We start from the raw sequence: 23,307 nt of genomic DNA on the forward strand, positions 1-23,307 counted from the left end.
TGATGTTTCTTACTCAGAACCTTAATATAACTTTGACTTTCAGTTCTAAGACATGGGAGTAGCTTATCTATGTGAAATATTTTTAAATGATATGTTTTTGGTATTTAATAACTAAATCATCTGGGATGGGTACTTTGTACCACTTTGGCCAGTTAGCTCTTAAGTCAAATGTCTTTTGCGTAACACGAAGAAAAAAAATACAACATAGAAGTGCTGTGAAAGAAATGTTTGCATTCATTTGAAAATAAAATACCAACTCTGCTTTTGTTAACATTCATTTTATAAAATACCTTAAAAGAACAGATAAAGTACTGGCGTTTACATAATAACCAGAATTGAAAAAGGATGAATAAAATATAAATTAATTGAACACATAACTATTTTGCCATATTAGACAAGTTTAAAAAAGGCATTAAAAAAATAAAATAGTAAATTGGGAAGAAAACCCTTCACTCAACTGCTGTCATTTTCTGGAAACTTTTCCTAGAAGCATTAAAATTCCAGGTCAACAGGCAGTACCTGTATTGTTGAAAACATACTGTAATTTGCTTCCAAATCTGTCAGCATAAGAGAAAGATTAAATTTTTAACCAGGTTAGATAATTCAGTGCAAATTAAAGCTTCAAGTTGAAGATCCGAGAGGAAAAATAATGTCCAAACTGTGGGAAATGCTTCTGGAACTGAAAGAGAAAAAATTCACATTACGAAAAAATCTTTGCAAGTGTTCTTGTGTGTGAAATATTGAGTTAACCAATGGGCCCTTTGAAGTTGCAGTTAGGGCTCTACTACTCTTTGCAATATAGGCAAGGGAATATGGATGGGGAGGGGCTCAAGGTCATCTTTGTGGAAGGAAGTTCAAGATCACCGTAAGCACTGCTGATTCAATTCTAGAAAATAGGGCTAGGATAGATATTACAGACATCAAGGGGAAAAAGAGATTGTGGAGATTAATTTACTGGACTGTCTTTGAGGATAAGTATTTCTACCCCCAGAATATGTTGGGGGACAGGGGAGAGCAGGTTAATGTTGGCCACAATCTGTTTTAATTATATGAATTATATATCATACTGGCTTTAAAAATAATCATATTACCAAGTCTTGAGACATGGGAGGAATGTCAAACTTCTTGGATCACAGTGAAACCAAACCTGGTTCATTTCCAACCATTAATGGCTAGTCACTTTTATAATTTAAAAATGTATTTTGGTTTAATTATTTCCTAAAAAAAAACTTTTGAGTTTGATAAGTCATAGGTAATAGGTAGCAATAGGTTTTTCATGATAATGTTTGATAGAAAGTTTCACTCTTTCCATTCCATACAAAATTTTGATTCGTTCTTTTTAATGATAAAACTAATTGTTGCTATTGAGTACTAGATACAGAGAGATTTTGGTGGAGGCTAGTAAGTTTTCTTTGCAAAATAGATTTTTAAAAATTCAGGCCTAAATTTTCTATATTGTCACCAGTCTTCTTCTAATCCTCACTGGGAATTTTCACATTTTTGAGAATTGTTTGAATGAGAATATACTATACTTTCTAACATTCGTATTTTACATCCTTCCCTAATCTATTAAGAATGTTATAACAATATTATCACAATGAAGTGGCAACTTTTGGCTTTTAGACTGTACCTAAGATCAGCAAGTCATAAAAAAAAAGAACCACAGTGCTATTCCAACATGACATCAGAAACTAATAAATGAAAAATCATGATGACATAACATGGGGTTCATAAAGCAATGGAGAGTTAGCCAATGCAGTTTTTAAAAGTGTAAAAAACTGCCCTCATATACCTACTTACAGGAAGAACATCTAAAGCAAATTAAAAATTCTCTTCCAGGGACATGAACCAGCTCAGAATCAGCTGAAGAAATTAAAATATAAGCACAAACTATCCAAGGCCTGTGACTCCTCAGGTACCTCATGTCAGGAGATCAAACTGTCAAGTAAGGGCACATGTCAGCTCACAAAGGAATGCGTTAGTTCCCTCCCCAGGTCAATGCAATGACTACACAAGTCTTGACTGTTAATTTCCTTTGGCTCTGCCACATGTTTGGTTACATGCTTTCAAATCCTGAAGGAAAGACTCACTATGAGATGCATCTTTTTACATCACACTGTGTGAAGTTAAAGGAGTGGCAGAAACGTGCACAAACCTGCAATCAGTCCACGTTTAGGAAGCCTTCTGTGGGTTCAAGCATTTAACACAGACCTGGTTTTGTCTAATTTCTTCACTAAATAAGAAAAAAAAAAAAGCAGATTGCCTGAAAATTCTAAAGCGCTGGTGGAACCCTTCCAGGCTTTGTCCAGCAGAGACACTTTCACCATCAAAAGGGCAGATAAAGGATAACAGAATATTACAATGGAATCAGTTTGTGACCGTTTGTGCTTTAAGAACACAGTGCCTGACAGCGTGGAGCACATCATAGATGCCCAATAAATATTTGTAGGTTTATTAAAAGTAATAACACGGTTTCTGAAGAACCAACCTCCATTTTGCAAAAAAGGCAAAACTATATAAATGTCTTATACCTGACTGGATGGAGCAATGTGGAGCAATGAATGAGAGAATCGAAAAATTAAATACGAACTCTAATTTGATGGGAGAGAGAAAATTACTAAGAATTTTGCAAAAGAAAAATAAACAGTGCCACAGTAGCATTAGCACTTAACAGTGCGTCAAAGATGTAACGTTTCCACTGCAATATGAACTGGTTCCTAAACTTTTTAGGTACCAGAGTGTAATCACTCAAACAGGAAATGAACTCTATTCCACTTCGGGAAAGGTATGGTGATAGTTTTATCTGAAAATTATTAATGTATTTCTGGGAGACGGCCCTCTTATTCAGCATGCCTCAAGGTAATGCGGCATAAATATCAGGGGACCTCATTATACAACTTCAATACGGCATTGTCATGTGCAAGCGTATTCTCCCACCTCTGCGGTAGTTGCTTTCTAATGTTGTAGGTTTTTGTTTTTAGCGCCGTGACACCCCTGGGATGACAAAGATGAGAGTGTGGAAGATCACAAAACTTACACAAAAAGGGAAGCTCTTCTATATTATATGAAAACCCCTTATAAAAGGCATTCATTGACCAAAAAATGCTTTATACATTCAGATTTTTACCCATCTCTCAACAGTGATGGTTTCCAAAGAAAAGACTCAGTAGTGAAGGCCACACACTTTTTTTGCATTAATTTGATACGTTGAAAATCAGAACCTTTAAAGCATCTTGTAAATGGGAGAAATGGAACTGGACCTGGGTTTGGGGGTGGGTGGGTGGGATGGGAGCGATCAAAATGAATATGTGACTTAGCTGTTGACGCAGACAGCAAGGGAGTTGGTAGAAAATGTTACAGCAGACCTGACCACTGTACAGAGGGTCCATCAAGAACACAGTACAGGTATCAAAAAAGTCCCCAAACAAAACTAAAAAACAAACTGCAACTTTGCCAACTTGTAAACAAGGAAAAGCATTTCACAGATTCAAAGTTCAAGGGAAGTAAACGTCTTTAAATTATTTTTGTCAGTTCAACCCTGATTTAAAAGTATGGCTAGCAAAAATAAGGAAGCCGTGGCCATTGGCATCCTGAGCAAGAAGCTGTCTTCTGAGAAGCAGCACTTCCGAGCCTTTCTCTTCTCAAGATGCCACGTGAGGAGGAGACGTTCTCTCTTGAATTCCATCTCACTTTTCTCCTTTCCACACATCTGGAATATTCAGCAATTGCTTTGTGTTCTGGTGTTTACAGTCCTGGCTGCTATAGATTTAGACGTGGGGAGACGGGAGGGGGGAAGGCAAATTCTCGGAGGATGCTACGGGCCACTTCGACATTATTCTGGGCTATCTCTAAGGCTCTCTTAACTTCTTCAAAGGCATAACCCTCTCCCATGAGTTTTGCAATTTTTGCGTCGACATTTTCCAATGCTGCCTCGGGCCCGTGGGGTTTTCTGTGGTGAATTTCTGGTGCAGTCCTGCGGGGTCGTGGTTTAGGAGGTCTGGCTGGTGCTTGTGAACCATCTGCATAGATTTTTAAAGAGATATTTAAATGATGAGCTAAAAATAAAGATATTATACATTAGTATGATCTCATTATTTTATATGAAAACAGTTTTTCATTGTTTCTACAAAAATCATTTTCCATTTTGTATATACTACGGTTGGATAGGTTATATTGTCCCCATTTTGAACGTCAAGAAAACTAAGGTAGGGTGTGTTGGAAATTTAACTGAGAAATTAACACAAAATTTTTCCCAATTCTACATATTGTTCTTTAAACCATATGAAATAAAAGATACAGAAGGAAAAAAAACAAAAATAACTGGAAAAGAAAAGCTTTCACTTTGGCAATGCAGCTCGCCCTTCTCTACTGTGGTGGAGGCACTTCCTTGGGAAGTTTCTACCAGAGGAAACTGTTACAAGCTCGTGGATACTCCTGGCAGAACATCCCCACCAGGCCCTACACCCCACCCATGTCAGAGCAAAACTCCTGAGAAATATGCTTTGTAGCATATTTTTCAAGTTAATAATGCTGTAAAGTGATACCTTGCTGATGCTAGGGGGGAAATAATGAAATAGTAGATGCTTTGAGTCTGCTATTAGTCCATAGGTTGGACAGAAGTAAACTCAGTGCTTTGCTGAAATACTTTATCCAGATTCCAATGCAGAACGCTTAGCCTGAGAAAAAGCAAAGCCAGCAGAAACATTAGTGGAGAACTCGGTTCCAGATCAGTCCCCTGATAATAGTTTCTCAAAGTTAAACCCAATGACACTGGTATCCATGAATGGAAAGTAATCTTATTAGGAGAAAAGAAAGTTAGTTAATAGACCACCATCCCATACAGATCACCAGGAGATGGGCTAGTAACTTGAGGTGGCACTTTTATCATGGATTTCCATTTATCTGTATCTGACTTAATATCAAAAGCCTAGATTTTTAAAAAAGGTTAAAAGTTGTCAAATTTATTCCATGAAACATTTATGGGTTTAAGATACAGTAGACGCCAACAGTTATTTAATGTTTTTCTTCTTAGACCACTGACAGGTGCCAAATTCAAGGACACAAATAAATGAAGAAGTGAGGCTAGAACCCTCTTGACTCCTGTTCTCATCCTGTCCCTCTGGGTCTCTGCTCCCTTGCCAACTTTCCTGATGGCCTATGGAAATATTATAAGATGATACTTTCAATAATAATCAAATGTAAATTATAAAGAATTATCTGATACATTATTTCATATTTTTCTCATAAGTATGATATTTTTCTCTGGGAAGGTAACTTGTAAAAAAAATATATCCTCCTGTTTGCAATTCTAGCAATATCAATATAACATACACAAAACAAAAGCCTCCAGGATGAAAATATTTAGTTCTACACAAAATTGGATGATAGTCTTATTTCTAATTGTTCCTTTCTTACAGAATGATATCCAGTTTGAAAAAAATATTATAGCTGTAGATAAAGCTTACTCTGGTCATACATAAGAACACACATTAGTTTCTGGTTCTTGCTAAAGTCTATACTGTTTTGTGTATCTGTAACTAAATATCGCAAATTATTATGGTCTAGTCAATTGCATTTCTTACTGTTTTGAGATTTCATTTATTTTTCTATTAAGTATTTCCATTATGTCATGCAGAGAGGGATAATAAATTATGCTTTGCTTCTAATTACTTCCAAAAACTATTAGAGATTCTAGCAAGCTTTCCTTTAATCAGTTACCACAGAATTTATACATTGAAATATTGTCTGTTCTGACTTACTTTTAGGTGAGAAGAGTATCTAGAATTAAACACAAGTTTAAATTCCTTGTATTCTACTGGTAATTTTCGAAGAACTTTTCTAATATTGTTATTTTGTTTCTGTCTGAATACTGAGAAGGGCACGTGAATATCAAGCATCTCTGAAAAGTACAGCTATGAATACTACTAAACTGGGAAAGATGCTGTGGCAGCGAGAGACCCATCTAACAGTATAATTGGAAATTAAGTCTTAAGATTTAGAGCTTCTAGATGTAATAAACATGTGTCTTTGATCTTGGCAGATGGCACCTGTCACCAGGAAAACCCCCCCAAGAAATCTATCCACTCTGTGAGGCTGCTATAATTAATACTGGCCAAATGCAATGGAATTTGCAGATGATAAATTTTATTTGAGAAAGCTATTCTTTTCTTGAAAAAAAAATAAGTACTAAACATAATTCAGGAAGGCTAAGTTAGGTTAAACCAAATGTTAGGGAAAACACACACACACACACACACACACACACACACAAAGATTAAATCAAAACTATCTAGCTAGAGGAGTGAAGGTTTCTCTGATCTATCTGTAATACCAACTAGAGGAAATGATTCAAACCATCTCTGGAAGGAATCACAATAGATTTTGAAGATATTTTCAGTAAAAAAAGAAAAAACTTTGAAGCAAAGATTAATTTTTCCAAAAGATAGATTTTTTTCCTTTTAAACACAAAACTCATATATCCCAACTCATTTAATCCTAGTCCTCATTGCCCTAACTCAAAATCTGTTTCCCCGAAACAGTGCTGACATCTCTTTGGAATCTTACAAATGCCCAGAGTTGAACTGTATCATGTATTAGAGCCCACAAATGGAAGTAACGTGGAAGCTTTGTTGCAACTTTTTGCCACCTGTTATATACATTTCTATTTATTGCTGAATATTTATTCAATTTGGAACGTTTTAATTTTTTGTTTGTTTTAATTGGATAGTGTAGCTCTGCACCAGGTAACTGACTGACAGCTACAACTTTTCAAGATGAGGATGTCGGTGACGAGCACCGAGGTTGGTTAGATGCATCTCAGTTTGGCCGCTAAGATTTTGAGTGACTTTGAGTTAAGCAGTTTACTTTCATAATTCTCACTCTCCAAATCTACTAAGTATTATTTGTAATGATAACCACTATACTACAGTGCTATAGAACAGCAGTTACTATGAATTAATAGGAATTCAAATGTGGAAGAGGACAAAAACCTGGAATTTGTAGTGAGTGCCTAGTTCTATATGAAACTTTTAAGCAAGATATTAACAAGAAAGATCTGTTACAACCTGAACTAATAGTAAAAGCCGTTAAAAAAAAAAAACAGGCAATTTTCATGCTGATCATTACAGCAAAGCACTTAAAGCCAATCCCTCTTTCTAGACACCTCTTCTTAAACCTCATGAACAGCCTTCATTGTTTCCACTTCTTCTTTCTCACAATGTCTAAAAGAGGAGATACCAGGTCCTTATTCACTTTGTAATGTGTAGATGATGCAAAAGAGCAATGAAGCAGCAGATGAACCTCTCTCAGAGTTCTCCCAAAGCTGCTATGTTGTAGTTTTGGAGTACACTGGAATGACTATGAATTTTGCCAGCGCTATGGGGACTTCTGTACCTGAATACATGTCATCCTTAGAAATGTGATTGGAAGGACATGTTTTATTCTGGTGCTGCTGTCCGTGCTCATGGTATTTTTGAACTCCTATGAGCAAGGGCAACAACATAAGTGCAAGAAGGTGTGGAGCCATAGGCTATAAACAGCACATCTTCCTGGAGCACTAATTTTACTCAAGGATATGAGAGAGTTAATATTTTTAAATATGAAAATAAATGTAGATATACCAAGTAAAATGCAAAATTTCTATAAATTGTTGAAATAATACAGACTTGGAAGCAATTTCCTGCATGTGATTGTCCACTTTTAGTTAAATCTCTAGTCCCCATGTCATTCGGAGTTAGCTCTTTGGTGGGGATAAAGATTTGAGAAGCAATAGTTTGACAGCATATAAAAATGGACTATCATACAATAATTTAAAATGACGTTAAAAAAATTTAATGATGTGGTAAGAAACTTATGATACTATGTTGTACTGTGGAGTATGATCTCCACTGTGTGAACATGTGTATGGACAGATCATTAGAAAGAAGGACTCCAAAATGGCAATAATGTTCCTTACTGATGACAGGGTTCTAAGTGACTTTTCTTGTTTTTTTTTTAATTCTACTTTGTTCTCTAATGTGTATGTACCACTTTCATAACTTTAAAAAAAGCCTCAGATCCCATCTGTTGGTTTTACAGGTCTGAGCTGCTCAAGAATCTAAGACAGAGATTGATTTTGCTGGTATAAAAAGTACGGAAAGTACGTAGTGGCTTCCTAAATTCATGTGAAAAATGATCACAATCCAGGTTTTGAAATCTCTACTACAATTTTAGAACTCTTAGTACCCTCTTCTATCACTACTCATTTGGTTTTATGATTGGCTATCTATCTCCAAACTCAGCTTAGCAATCACTGTTATATGAATGTGTAAGTTAAAGTTTTTTTTTTTTTTTGCCACACGCAGGCCTCTCACTGTTGTGGCCTCTCCCGTTGCGGAGCACAGGCTCTGGACGCGCAGGCTCAGCGGCCATGGCTCACGGGCCCAGCTGCTCCGCGGCATGTGGGATCTTCCTGGACCGGGGCACAAACCCGTGTCCCCTGCGTCGGCAGGCGGACTCTCAGCCACCAGGGAAGCCCGTGAGTTAAGTTTTTAAACCTAATTTTTGGCCTGACTGACTACTGGTGGGATTACAACATAAACTTGGCTAACAACAACATAAATGGGTGCACAGCCTACTGATTCAAAGCACAGCCTACTGACTCAAATCCTATCAATCAATCATTTACTAGCTGTGAGACCTTGGGTAAATTACTATGTTGTGTCTCACTTACTTCTATAAATTGACATTAATAATACCTATTTCAGAGGGGTTGTGGGAAATAAAATTAAGACTAGATCTGTATTGTATAGTAAATTTACATTCATTTATTTATATTTTATATATAACATTACATTGTATTATATAAACTACTCAACATTAATATACAATATATAAACAATTATATAAAATGTTTTGTATGTGCAACTATAAATATAACAATGTTAGGTATTAAATTCTCTGTTTATATTTAAAACTGTATGTAATATTTTTTAAAGTCTGAGACATAATCTCTAGTAATTCAGTGATACTTGGGATGGACATCAAGACTCTTAGATTACAGATATGTTCAAGTATAACAATATCTGAGAATTAGACTACAGATATGTTCAAGTATAACAATATCTGAGAATTAAAACAAAAAAATATTGGAAGAATCAATATTGTCAAAATGACCATACTACCCAAGGCAAGGCAATCTACAGATTCAATGCAATCCCTATCAAATTACCAATGGCATTTTTCACAGAACTAGAAGAAAAAAATCTTAAAATGTGTATGGAGACACAAAAGACCCCGAATAGCCAAAGCAATCTTGGGAAAGAAGAACCGAGCTGGAAGAATCAGTCTCCCTGACTTCAGACTATACTACAAAGCTACAGTAATCAAGACAGTATGGTACTGGCACAAAAACAGAAATGCAGATCAATGGAACAGGATAGAAAGCCCAGAGATAAACCCACACACATATGGTCACCTTATTTTTGACAAAGGCGGCAAGAATATACAATGGAGAAAAGACAGCCTCTTCAATAAGTGGTGCTGGGAAAACTGGACAGCTACATGTAAAAGAATGAAATTAGAACACTCCCTAACACCATACACAAAATAACACCATACACAAAAATAAACTCAAAATGGATTAAAGAAAGACCTAAATGTAAGGCTAGACACTATAAAACTCTTACAGTGTTCTGCCTATGTTTTCCTCTATGACATAAATCACAGCAAGATCCTTTTTGAGCCACCTCCTAGAGAAATGGAAACAAAAACAAAAATAAACAAATGGGACCTAATGGAACTTCAAAGCTTTTGCACAGCAAAGGAAACCATAAACAAGATGAAAAGACAACCCTCAGAATGGGAGAAAATATTTGCAAACAAATCAATGGACAAAGGATTAATCTCCAAAATATATAAACAGCTCATGCAGCTCAATATTAAAAAAACAAACAACCCAATCCAAAAAAGGGCAGAAGACCTAAATAGACATTTCTCCAAAGAAGACATACAGATGGCCAAGAAGCACATGAAAAGCTGCTCAACATCACTAATTATTAGAGAAATGCAAATCAAAATTACAATGAGGTATCACCTCATGCAGGTCAGAACGGCCATTATCAAAAAATCTAGAAAAAATAAATGCTGGAAAGGGTGTGGTGAAAAAGGAACTCTCCTGCACTGTTGGTGGTAATGTAAATTGATACAGCAACTATGGAAAACTATGTATATGTATATGTATAACTGAATCACTTCACAGTACACCTGAAACACACACAACATTGTTAATCAACTATACTACAATATAAAATAAAAAGTAAAAAAATATTTTTATTAGACCTGTATCTTATAGTAAATTTACATTTAAACTACTCAAAACATTAATATACAATATAGACACTATTATATAAAATATATTTTACATGTGCAACTATAAATATAATAATATATGTTATGTATTAAGTTATCTCTGTTATCTGTATTTAAAATACTTAGCATAACATTTGTCCCATAGTAAGTGCTTAACAAATTTTAAAAATGATTACTACATACAATTTGAGACATAATCTCTAAAATTATTTAGTAATTCATTGACTATACTTGGGATGGACATCAAGACTCAGACTACAGATTTTTTCAGATTTTTTCAAGTATAACAATATCTGAGAATTAAAAGAAAAAATATAAATTAACTTATCAAGGCATAAAAGAAATCTCATACACATCATCATTATGACTTTGCTACTCTCCTGTAAGTTGGAACAATTATTTCTGGAACTCATTTATGTAAACTTGAATTGCTTCCACTACAGATATACTATTTAATTTTAGAAGGACATGTTTTTATACTACTGAATTTTAGGACATGTTTTAATACACAGTTTTCACTAAATTACAAATAAAATATCTTCACATACACTAAGGTAGGTAATTATGATTGTAAGGGCCAAGGTTATGACATAACTTTTTTAATACATCCAGAAAATGGTTATAAAAGAACTACATTAGTATTAGATTTGTAAGAAAACTGACCCCATGTTCAGTGGTTTTAAAACTGAAGCTGTATGTAAGGAAAAACATTTTAGGTAGTTGAACTATGGTAAAACTCTGTAATGCAGCAATTTCCTTTGTTGAAACACAAAACAAAATCTTAAAAACACCGTTTATCTTAAAACATCACTTATAACAATACACAACTCCCACTCTTATGTGAAATGAAGCCGTGATTTCCAGTTGCGGTCTTAATATAAAATTCATTCAACATCTGGGCACTTTTCCTTTAAGCTAGTAAAGGAAAAGTAGTATTGGAATTAATTCCTTTTATGAGACCTCCTTTATTTTGTAGGTATACTTGGCAATAATATCTGTTACCAGTTATAAACACATTTAATACAAGTCATATTCTGAAATTCTAGTGTTATTTTTAAGTATTACCTTGAACGTCCTTTTAAATACTAAGAATATTAAAAAAAAATCTCAAGAGCTCAGCTGTACTTCATCAGCATGAGCACAAACACATCATCATTACGACTTTGTATTCTAATATAAGTTGGATTCCCTGGGTTTTTAAAGAATGGTATTCAAACTGTAGCACATTATATCTTACCACAAGAGAAAAGCAAACTTAAAAATGTCTAAAAACTCATGCATAGCTAGTACAGACATGAACCCTATGTGAAGAAATAAGCAGACTATTAGCAAAAACATTTGGCCCGTATAAGGTATATGTAAGTTTAACACACGCCGGTAAAATCCACATATTCTGATTATCATTATGACATATTCATATCATTAAATATTGTTACATCTACAAACTTCAGAAAATTATAAACTTTTATGGGGGGAGGAATAAAACATTTGGAAGGCTCTTTGTATATGTAGACATACATTTACATGCACACATCCTTTTTAGAAAAGAAAATATTTTTAAATCAATTAAATTTTTTGTTTTCATAGAAAGCTTATATACAGATGTAGGTCACCATCAATTATTTACATCACCATAAAAAATAGGAGAAATGGAATTTATAAGATGTGGCAGTTATACCAGAATCCTCAACGATTGTCTTAAAAAGGCCTTAATATCAATAAAAACGTTACTGCAAAATAAGCACTATTAGTATCCCAAAGGCACACTGCATAGTCTTAAGTTTCTGATGGAAAGATCTAATCCAGAAGGCAAGCTGAGTCCCTCTCCTGGTGTGAAATAAACTAGTGGACAGCTTGGTAGCCCTGTGAAGCAGCATGTGAGCAAATATCTTGTTGGAAAAAAGTATCTTATTTTCTGTGGTTTGACTGTGTCCGTAAAGAGAGTTCAGGGAGTAGGCTGAAATAGTTGATGTTACACCTAGCTGAAGCCCTCAGAGGTAATAATCAGGACTATTTTATCACTCAGGTAAAGCCAGTTTAGGTTTCTGGTAAATGCATATTTGGGGATGTTTCAACAGGGTTTGTGACTTAAAGTTCTTCCTTGAAATTTCTAGTGTAATGCTAACTGGAATTCCTACCAGTTGAAATCATATATGTGAATGATGTCCCTCTGGGCTCAACAATACCTGCATGTTACGGTGCAAACTGTAAAGAAGCTGTGAAAATAGAGCATTTAGGCCACAACTCTTCTCATAACTTGAGTATATGTTTCTGTTAATCCAGAGCTGGTGGTACTGAATGCTATTTTAAATCAGTCATGGCACTCTTCTCAAAGTTGTATTTTAACATTATTTCCTTAAGGGATTTGCTTCCTTCTACTATATATATTGTAAGATACTGTCTCTCTCCTTCTTCTTGACTTTCACATTTTTTTCATCATTCTGGAAATCTACCCTTTCAAATGGAAATACAGTGTTTCAGTGGGTACCCATGGATATATCTGAAATATTGGAATGATTAGAAGTAAATTGGTAAGAACAGCACAGACCAAAATTTGAAATGGTTAATAAAATTTTCTGTTTTTCTGAGTTATAGTCAAGTGTAAAAACTTACAAAACTGCAGAGGGATTTTTGCATCTCCCATGCATGTCATCAAGTACAGAACTACTGTGCTGATAATTCTCAAAGCAGCTAAATAATTATCTTGATTTGGAAGTTACAGAATGGACAGCTCTCACTGTTAACAAATCTGTGAACTGAGGTTTGAGCTTAAAAGCAAACCAAATCCAGCAATACATAAAAAGGATCATACACCATGATCAAGTGGGATTTATCCCAGGGTTGCAAGGATTGTTCAATATCCGTAAATCAATCAATGTGATACACCATATTAAACTGACGACTAAAAACCATATGATCATCTCAATAGATAAAAAAAGCTTTTGATAAAATTCAACATCATTTATGATAAAAAACTATCCAGAAAGTGGGCATATAGGGAACATAACCTAAACACAATAAAGACCATATAGGGCAAACCCACAACTAACATCATACTCAATGATGAAAAGTTGAAAGCATTCTCTCTAAGACCAGGAACAAGACAAGGATGCCACTCTCACCACTTTTATTCCACATAGTTTTGGAAGTCCTAGCCATGGCAATCAGAGAAGAAAAAAATAAAAAGAATCCAGATTGGAAAGGAAGAAGTAAAACTGTCAGTTTGCAGACCACTTGTTACTATACACAGAAAATCCTAAAGATGCCACCAGCAAACTACTAGAGCTCATCAATGATTTCTGTAAATTTGCAGGATACAAAATTAATATACAGAAATCTGTCTCATTTCTATACATTAACAATGAAATATCAGAGAAATTAAGGAAAGAATCCCATTTACCATCACATCAAAAAGAATACAATACCTAGGAATAAACCTACCTAAGGAGGCAAAAGACCTGTACTCTGAAAATTACAAGACACTGATGAAGGAAACTGAAGATGACACTAACAAATGGAAACCATGTTCTTGGATTGGAAGAATCAATATTGTTAAAATGACCATACTACCCAAGGCAATCTACAGATTCAATGCAAGCCCTATCAAATTACCAATGGCATTTTTCAGAGAACAAATAATTTTAAAATTTGTATTGAAACACAAAAGACCTTGAACAGTCGAAACAGAGAAAGAAGAATGGAGCTGGAGGAATCATGCTCCCTGACTTCAGACTGTACTACAAAGCTACAGTAATCAAAATAGTATGGTACTGGCACTAAAATAGACACATACATCAATGAACAGGATAGAAAGCCCAGAAATAAACCCACACACTTATGGTCAATTAATATATTGGGTTGGCCAAGAAGTTCGTTCAGATTTTTCTGTAAATGTTATGGAAAAACCTGAAAAAACTTTTTGGCCAACCCAATATAACAAAGGAGGCAAGAATATACGATGGAGAAAAGACAGTCTCTTCAATAAGTGGTGCTGGGAAAACTGGACAGCTATATGTAAAAGAATGAAATTAGAAGATTCCCTAACACCATATACAAAAATAAACTCAATGGATTTAAAAACGTAAATGTTTTTGAAACATTTTAAAACATAAAATGTTTTAAAACATAAAAAATGTTTTAAAACGTAAATGTAAGATCAGATACTATAAAACTCCTAGAGGAAAACCTAGGCAGAACGCTCTTTGACATAAACCACAGCAATATTTTTTGGATCCATCTCAATGCTCCTTGACATAAACCACAGCAATATTTTTTGGATCCATCTCCTAGAGTAATGGATATAAGAGCAAAAAACCAAATGGGACCTAATTCCTGTGTTGTTGTTTTTTTTGGCTGCACCACATGGCATGTGGAACTTCCCCAACCAGGGATCGAACCATGCCCCCTGCAGTGGAAGCGCAGAGTCTTAATCACTGGACCACCAGGGAAGTCCAAATGGGACCTAATTAAACTTAAAAGATTCTGCACAGCACAGGAAATTATAAACAAAACAAAAAGACAACCTACAGAAGGGGAGAAAATCTTTGCAAATGATGTGACCAAAAAGGGATTAACTTCCAAAATATACAAACAACTCATACAGCTCAATATGTAAAAAAAAAAAAAACCCAATCAAAAAATGGGCAGAAGACCTAAATAGACATTTCTCCAAAGATGACATACAGATGGCCAAGAGGCACATGGAAAGATGCTCAACACGGCTAATAGAGAAATGCAAATGAAAACTACAATGTGGTATCACCTCACACCAGTCAGAATGGCCATCATCAAAATGTCTACAAATAATAAATGCTGGAGAGAGTGTGGAGAAAAGGGGACCCTCCTACACTGTTGGTGGGAATGTAAATTGGTGCAGTCATTATGGAGAACAGTAGGAAGGTTCCTTAAAAAACTAAAAATTGAGTTACCATATGATCCAGCAATCCCATTCCTGGGCCTATATCTGGAAAAGACAAACTAATTCGAAAAGACAGATGCACCTCAGTGTTCATAGCAGCACTGTTTACAACAGCCAAGACGTGGAAGCAACCTAGGTGTTCATCGACAGAAGAATGGATAAAGAAGATGTGGAGGACGAGGGGAAGATGGTGGAAGAGTAAGACGCGGAGATCACCTTCCTCCCCACAGATACACCATAAATACATCTACACGGGGAACAACTCCTACAGAACACCTACTGAACGCTGGCAGAAGATCTCAGACCTCCCAAAAAGCAAGAAACTCCCCATGTACCTGGGTAGGGCAAAAGAAAAAAGAATAAACAGAGACAAAAGAATAGGGACGGGACCTGCACCAGTGGGAGGGAGCTGTGAAGGAGGAAAGGTTTCCACACACTAGGAAGCCCCTTCGCGGGCGGAGACTGCGGGTGGCGGAGTGGGGGAGCTTCGAAGCCACGGAGGAGAGTGCAGCAACAGGTGTGGAGGGCGAAGTGGGGAGATTCCCGCACAGAGGATCGGTGCTGACTGGCACTCACCAGCCCGAGGGGCTTCTCTGCTCACCTGCCGGGGTGGGTGGGGCTGTGAGCTGAGGCTCCTGGCTTTGGTCAGAGCGCAGGGAGAGGACTGGGGTTGGCGGCATGAACACAGCCTGAAGGGGTTAGTGTACCACGGTTACCCGGAAGGGAGTCCGGGAAAAGGTCTGGATCTATCAAAGAGGCAAGAGACTTTTTCTTCCCTCTTTGTTTCCTGGTGTGCGAGGAGAGGGGATTAAGAGCGCTGCTTAAAGGAGCTCCAGAGATGGGGGCGAGCCGCGGCTAAAAGCGCGGACCCAAGAGACGGGCAGGAGACACTAAGGCTGCTGCTGCCGCCACCAAGAAGCCTATGTGAGAGCACAGGTCACTATCCACACGTCCCTTCCGGGGAGCCTGTGCAGCCGGCCACTGCCAGGTTCCCGGGATCCAGGGACAACTTCTGCAGGAGAACGCACGGCGAGCCTCAGGCTGGTGCAACGTCATGCTGGCCTCTGCCGCCGCAGGCTCACCCCGCACTCCGTGCCCCTCCCTCCCCTCGGCCTGAGTGAGCCAGAGCCCCCGAATCAGCAGCTCCTTTAACCCCGTCCTGTCTGAGCGAAAAACAGACAAGCTCCGGCGACCTACACGCAGAGGCGGGGCCAAATCCAAAGCTGAGCCCCTGGGAGCTGTGAGAACAAAGAAGGGAAAGGGAAATCTCTCCCAGCAGCCTCAGAAGCAGCGGATTAAAGCTCCACAATCAACTTGATGTACCTGCATCTGTGGAATACATGAATAGACGAATCATCCCAAATTGAGGACCGTGTGGATGAAAGGCTCTCGGTGCTGCAGCCAGGAGTTAGTGCTGTGCCTCTGAGGTGGGAGAGCCAACTTCAGGACACTGGTCCACAGGAGACCTCCCAGCTCCACATAATATCAAACGGCAAAAATCTCCCAGAGATCTCCATCTCAACACCAGCACCCAGCTTCACTCAACGACCAGCAACCTACAGTGCTGGACACCCTATGCCAAACAACTAGCAAAACAGGAACACAACCCCACCCATTAGAAGAGAGGCTGCCTAAAATCATAATAAGTCCACAGACACACCAAAACACACCACCAGACGTGGACCTGCCCACCAGAGAGACAAAATCCAGCCTCATCCACCAGAACACAGGCACTAGGCCCCTCCACCAGGAAACCTACACAACCCACTGAACCCACTGAACCAACCTTACCACTGGGGACAGACACCAAAAACAACGGAAACTACGAACCTGCAGCCTGCAAAAAGGAGACCCCAAACACAGTAAGATAACAAAATGAGAAGACAGAAAAACACACAGCAGATGAAGGAGCAAGATAAAAACCCACCAGACCTAACAAATAAAGAGGAAATAGGCAGTCTACCTGAAAAAGAATTCAGAATAATGATAGTAAAGATGATCTAAAATCTTGGAAATAGAATAGACAACATGCAAGAAACATTTAACAAGGACCTAGAACTAAAGATGAAACAAACAATGATGAACAACACAATAAATGAAATGAAAAATACTCTAGATGGGATCAATAGCAGAATAACTCAGGCAGAAGAACGGATAAGTGACCTAGAAGATAAAATAGTGGAAATAACTACTGCAGAGCAGAATAAAGAAAAAAGAATGAAAAGAACTGAGGACAGTCCCAGAGACCTCTGGGACAACATTAAACACACCAACATTCGAATTATAGGGGTTCCAGAAGAAGAAGAGAAAAAGAAATGGACTGAGAAAATATTTGAAGAGATTATAGTTGAAAACTTCCCTAATATGGGAAAGGAAATAGTTAATCAAGTCCAGGAAGCACAAAGAGTCCCATACAGGATAAATCCAAGGAGAAATATGCCAAGACACATATTAATCAAACTGTCAAAAGTTAAATACAAAGAAAGCATATTAAAAGCAGCAAGGGAAAAACAACAAATAACACACAAGGGAATCCCCATAAGGTTAACAGCTGATCTCTCAGCAGAAACCCTACAAGCCAGAAGGGAGTGGCAGGACATACTGAAAGTGATGAAGGAGCAAAACCTGCAACCAAGACTACTCTACCCAGCAAGGATCTCATTCAGATTTGATGGAGAAATTAAAACCTTTACAGACAAGCAAAAGCTGAGAGTTCAGCACCCCCAAACCACCTTTACAACAAATGCTAAAGGAACTTCTCTAGGCAAGAAACAAAAGAGAAGGAAAAGACCTACAATAACGAACCCAAAACAATTTAGAAAATGGGAATAGGAACATACATGTCGATAATTAACTTAAATGTAAATGGACTAAATGCTCCCACCAAAAGACAGATTGGCTGAATGGATACAAAAACAAGACCCATATATATGCTGTCTACAAGAGACCCACTTCAGACCTAGAGACACATACAGACTGAAAGTAAAGGGATGGAAAAAGATATTCCATGCAAATGGAAACCAAAAGAAAGCTGGAGTAGCAATTCTCATATCACACAAAATAGACTTTAAAATAAAGACTATTATAAGGGACAAAGAAGGACACTACATAATGATCAAGGGTTCAATCCAAGAAGAAGATATAACAATTGGAAATATTTATGCACCCAACATAGGAGCACCTCAATACATAAGGCAAATACTAACAGCCATAAAAGGAGAAATCAACAGTAACACATTCATAGTAGGGGACTTTAACACCCCACTTTCACCAATGGACAGATCATCCAAAATGAAAATAAATAAGGAAACACAAGCTTTAAATGATACATTAAACAAGATGGACTTAATTGATATTTATAGGACACTCCATCCAAAAACAACAGAGTACACATTTTTCTCAAGTGCTCATGGAACGCTCTCCAGGATAGATCATATCTTGGGTCACAAATCAAGCCTTGGTAAATTTAAGAAAATTGAAATTGTATCAAGTATCTTTTCTGACCACAACACTATGAGACTAGATATCAATTACAGGAAAAGATCTGTAAAAAATACAAACACATGGAGGCTAAACAATACACTACTTAATAATGAAGTGATCACTGAAGAAATCAAAGAGGAAATAAAAAAATACCTAAAAACAAATGACAGTGGAGACACAACGACCCAAAACCTATGGGATGCAGCAAAAGCACTTCTAAGAGGGAAGTTTATAGCAATACAAGCCCACCTTAAGAAACAGGAAACATCTCGAATAAACAACCTAACCTTGCACCTAAAGCAATTAGAGAAAGAAGAACAAAAAAACCCCAAATTAGCAGAAGGAAAGAAATCATAAAAATCAGATCAGAAATAAATGAAAAAGAAATGAAGGAAACGATAGCAAAGATCAATAAAACTAAAAGCTGGTTCTTTGAGAAGATAAACAAAATTGATAAACCATTAGCCAGAGTCATCAAGAAAAAAAGGGAGAAGACTCAAATCAATAGAATTAGAAATGAAAAAGGAGAAGTAACAACTGACACTGCAGAAACACAAGAGATCATGAGAGATTACTACAAGCAACTCTATGCCAATAAAATGGACAACCTGGAAGAAATGGACAAATTCTTAGAAATGCACAACCTGCCAAGACTGAATCAGGAAGAAATAGAAAATATGAACAGACCAATCACAAGCACTGAAATTGAAACTGTGATTAAAAATCTTCCAACAAACAAAAGCCCAGGACCAGATGGCTTCACAGGCGAATTCTATCAAACATTTAGAGAAGAGCTAACACCTATCCTTCTCAAACTCTTCCAAAATATAGCAGAGGGAGGAACACTCCCAAACTCATTCTGCAAGGCCACCATCACCTTGATACCAGACAAGGATGTCACAAAGAAAGAAAGAAAACTACAGGCCAATATCACTGATGAACATAGATGCAAAAATCCTCAACAAAATACTAGCAAACAGAATCCAACAGCACATTAAAAGGATCATACACCATGATCAAGTGGGGTTTATTCCAGGAATGCAAGGATTCTTCAATATATGCAAATCAATCAATGTGATAAACCATATTAACAAACTGAAGGAGAAAACCCATATGATCATCTCAATAGATGCAGAGAAAGCTTTCGACAAAATTCAACACCCATTTATGATAAAAACCCTGCAGAAAGTAGGCATAGAGGGAACTTTCCTCAACATAATAAAGGCCATATATGACAAACCCACAGCCAACATCATCCTCAATGGTGAAAAACTGAAAGCATTTCCACTAAGATCAGGAACAAGACAAGGTTGCCCACTCTCACCACTCTTATTCAACATAGTTTTGGAAGTTTTAGCCACAGCAAGCAGAGAAGAAAAGGAAATAAAAGGAATCCAAGTTGGAAAAGAAGAAGTAAAGCTGTCACTGTTTGCAGATGACATGATACTATACACAGAGAATCCTAAAGATGCTACCAGAAAACTACTAGAGCTAATCAATGAATTTGGTAAAGTAGCAGGATGCAAAATTAATGCATAGAAATCTCTGGCATTCCTATACACTAATGATGAAAAATCTGAAAGTGAAACCAAGAAAACACTCCCAGTTAGCATTGCAACAAAAAGAATAAAATATCTAGGAATAAACCTACCTAAGGAGACAAAAGACCTGTATGCAGAAAATTATAAGACAGTGATGAAAGAAATTAAAGATGACACAAAAAGATGGAGAGATATACCATGTTCTTGGATTGGAAGAATCAACATTGTGAAAATGACTCTACTACCCAAAGCAATCTACAGATTCAATGCAATCCCTATCAAACTACCACTGGTATTTTTCACAGAACTAGAACAAAAATTTCACAATTTGTATGGAAACACAAAAGACCCCAAATAGCCAAAGCAATCTTGAGAAAGAAAAACGGAGCTGGAGGAATCAGGCTCCCTGACTTCAGACTATACTACAAAGCTACAGTAATCAAGACAGTATGGTACTGGCACAAAAACAGAAAGATCAATGGAACAGGATAGAAAACCCAGAGATAAACCCATGCACATATGGTCACCTTATCTTTGATAAAGGAGGCAGGAATGTACAGTGGAGAAAGGACAGCCGCTTCAATAAGTGGTGCTGGGAAAACTGGACAGGTACATGTAAAAGTATGAGATTAGATCACTCCCTAACACCATACAAAAAATAAGCTTAAAATGGATTAAAGACCTAAATGTAAGGCCAGAAACTATCAAACTCTTAAAGGAAAACATAGGCAGAACACTCTATGACATAAATCACAGCAAGATCCTTTTTGACCCATTTCCTAGAGAAATGGAAATAAAAACAAAAATAAACAAACGGGACCTAATGAAACTTCAAAGCTTTTGCACAGCAAAGGAAACCATAAAGAAGACCAAAAGAGAACCCTCAGAATGGGAGAAAATATTTGCAAATGAAGCAACCGACAAAGGATTAATTTCCAAAATTTACAAGCAGCTCATGCAGCTCAATAACAAAAAAACAAACAACCCAATCCGAAAATGGGCAGAGGACCTAAATAGACATTTCTCCAAAGAAGATATACAGACTGCCAACTAACACATGAAAGAATGCTCAACATCATTAATCATTAGAGAAATGCAAATCAAAACTACAATGAGATATCATCTCACACCAGTCAGAATGGCAATCATCAAAAGATCTAGAAACAATAAATGCTGAGGAGGGTGTGGAGAAAAGGGAACACTCTTGCACTGCTGGTGGGAATGTGAATTGGTACAGCCACTATGGAGAACAGTATGGAGGTTCCTTAAAAAACTACAAATAGAACTACCATATGACCCAGCAATCCCAATACTGGGCATATATCCTGAGAAAACCATAATTCAAAAAGAGTCATGTACCAAAATGTTCATTGCAGCTCTATTTACAATAGCCCGGAGATGGAAACAACGTTAAGTGCCCATCATTGGATGAAGGATAAAGAAGATGTGGCACATATATACAATGGAATATTACTCAGCCATAAAAAGAAACGAAATTGAGCTATTTGTAATGAGGTGGATAGACCTAGAGTCTGTCATACAGAGTGAAGTAAGTCAGAAAGAGAAAAACAATTACCGTATGCTAACACATATATATGGAATTTAAGAAAAAAAAATGTCATGAAGAACCTAGGAGTAAGACAGGAATAAAGACACAGACCTACTAGAGATTGGACTTGAGGATATGGGGAGGGGGAAGGGTGAGCTGTGACAAAGCAAGAGAGTGGCATGGATATATATACACTACCAAACGTAAGGTAGATAGCTACTGGGAAGCAGCCGCATAGCACAGGGAGATCAGCTCGGTGCTTTGTGACCACCTGGAGGGGTGGGATAGGGAGGGTGGGAGGGAGGGAGACACAAGAGGGAAGAGATATGGGGACATATGTATATGTATAACTGATTCACTTTGTTATAAAGCATAAACTAACACACCATTGTAAAGCAATTATATCCCAATAAAGATGTTAAAAAAAAAGATGTGATATATATGCAGAATGGAATATTACTCAGCCATAAAAACAAATGAAATAATGCCATTTGCAGCAACATGGATGGACCTAGAGATTATCATACTAAGTGAAGTAAATCAAAGACAAGTATCATATGCTATCACCCATATGTGGACTCTAAAAAAATGATACAAAGTTATTTACAAAACAGAAACAGACTCACAGACATAGAAAACAAACTTATAGTTACCACAGGGGAAAGGAGCAGGGAGGGATAAATTAGGAGTTTGGGATTAGCAGATACACACTACTATATATAAAATAAACAACAAGGACCTACTGTATAACACAGGGAACTATATTCAATATCTTGTAATAACCTATAATGGAAAAGAATCTGAAGACGAATATATATATATATTCAGTTATATATATATATATTCAGTTATATAACAATCACTTGGCTGTACCGCTGAAACTAAAACATCATTGTAAATCAACTATACTTCAAAAAAAGTCAAAATACAGTTAATGAAAAAAATACTGAAATCGGACAAAAATCTACATAAGAAAAACTTCTGATGTTCATAATTATGAAACAAATGTATTTTTTCAGTTGCTCAAAATATGTGTATGTTCACCATAACACAGATATCGGCGACTCTTCCCTCCTCCCTTCTACCCCTCCACTCATCCAAGGAACATGTGCTAGGCCCTCTTCTAGACACTTGGGGATAAAGCAGTGAACCAAACCACGTGTGTATATTCAAAGCAGTACTCTAGCAGATGAGACAGACAAGCAAATAAATGAATGAAAGGTGCTATGAAGAAACATAAAGCAAAAGAGGGGGATAGAAAGTGACTGTGTAAAGTAGGGGGAGCTATTTTAGATATGGTGGTGGAGGAAGACCTCCCAAAGAAGCAAAGCAGCAACATTCCATTAATAATGGTTATGAGTACGACCTGTATTTACTAAAATGGAACAAGCTTCTACTTGATGACTGGCGGTAGAGCACTGCATGATAGCCCTAAATAAGCTATGAAAATGAATAGTTTGGTGCTAATA

The 23,307-nt window shown here is 36.9% G+C and overlaps 1 protein-coding gene across 2 annotated transcripts in view; it reads right to left on the reverse strand.

Annotated features, from left to right (window-relative positions):
- Positions 1-214: 214 nt before the first annotated feature.
- Positions 215-23,307, reverse strand: part of CBLB (Cbl proto-oncogene B) — a 215,070-nt gene continuing 191,977 nt past the window's right edge. The window contains exons 19-20 of one of the 2 annotated variants that reach the window (XR_003432332.1): positions 2,156-4,019; positions 215-679 (exon numbers count right to left, since the gene is read on the reverse strand). Coding sequence is in view for 1 of the 2 variants with exons in the window: in XM_027104030.1 (XP_026959831.1) it covers positions 3,760-4,019 (260 nt within the window). In the remaining variant the exon portion in view is untranslated. Of the gene's footprint in view, positions 4,020-23,307 lie in introns of both variants that reach the window. The other variant, XM_027104030.1, reaches the window with a different exon arrangement.

This window comes from Aethalodelphis obliquidens, unplaced genomic scaffold (assembly GCF_003676395.1).
Source record: "Aethalodelphis obliquidens isolate GAN/ISIS:26980383/991018 unplaced genomic scaffold, ASM367639v1 scaffold1, whole genome shotgun sequence".
Classification (NCBI taxonomy): Eukaryota; Metazoa; Chordata; class Mammalia; order Artiodactyla; family Delphinidae; genus Aethalodelphis; species Aethalodelphis obliquidens.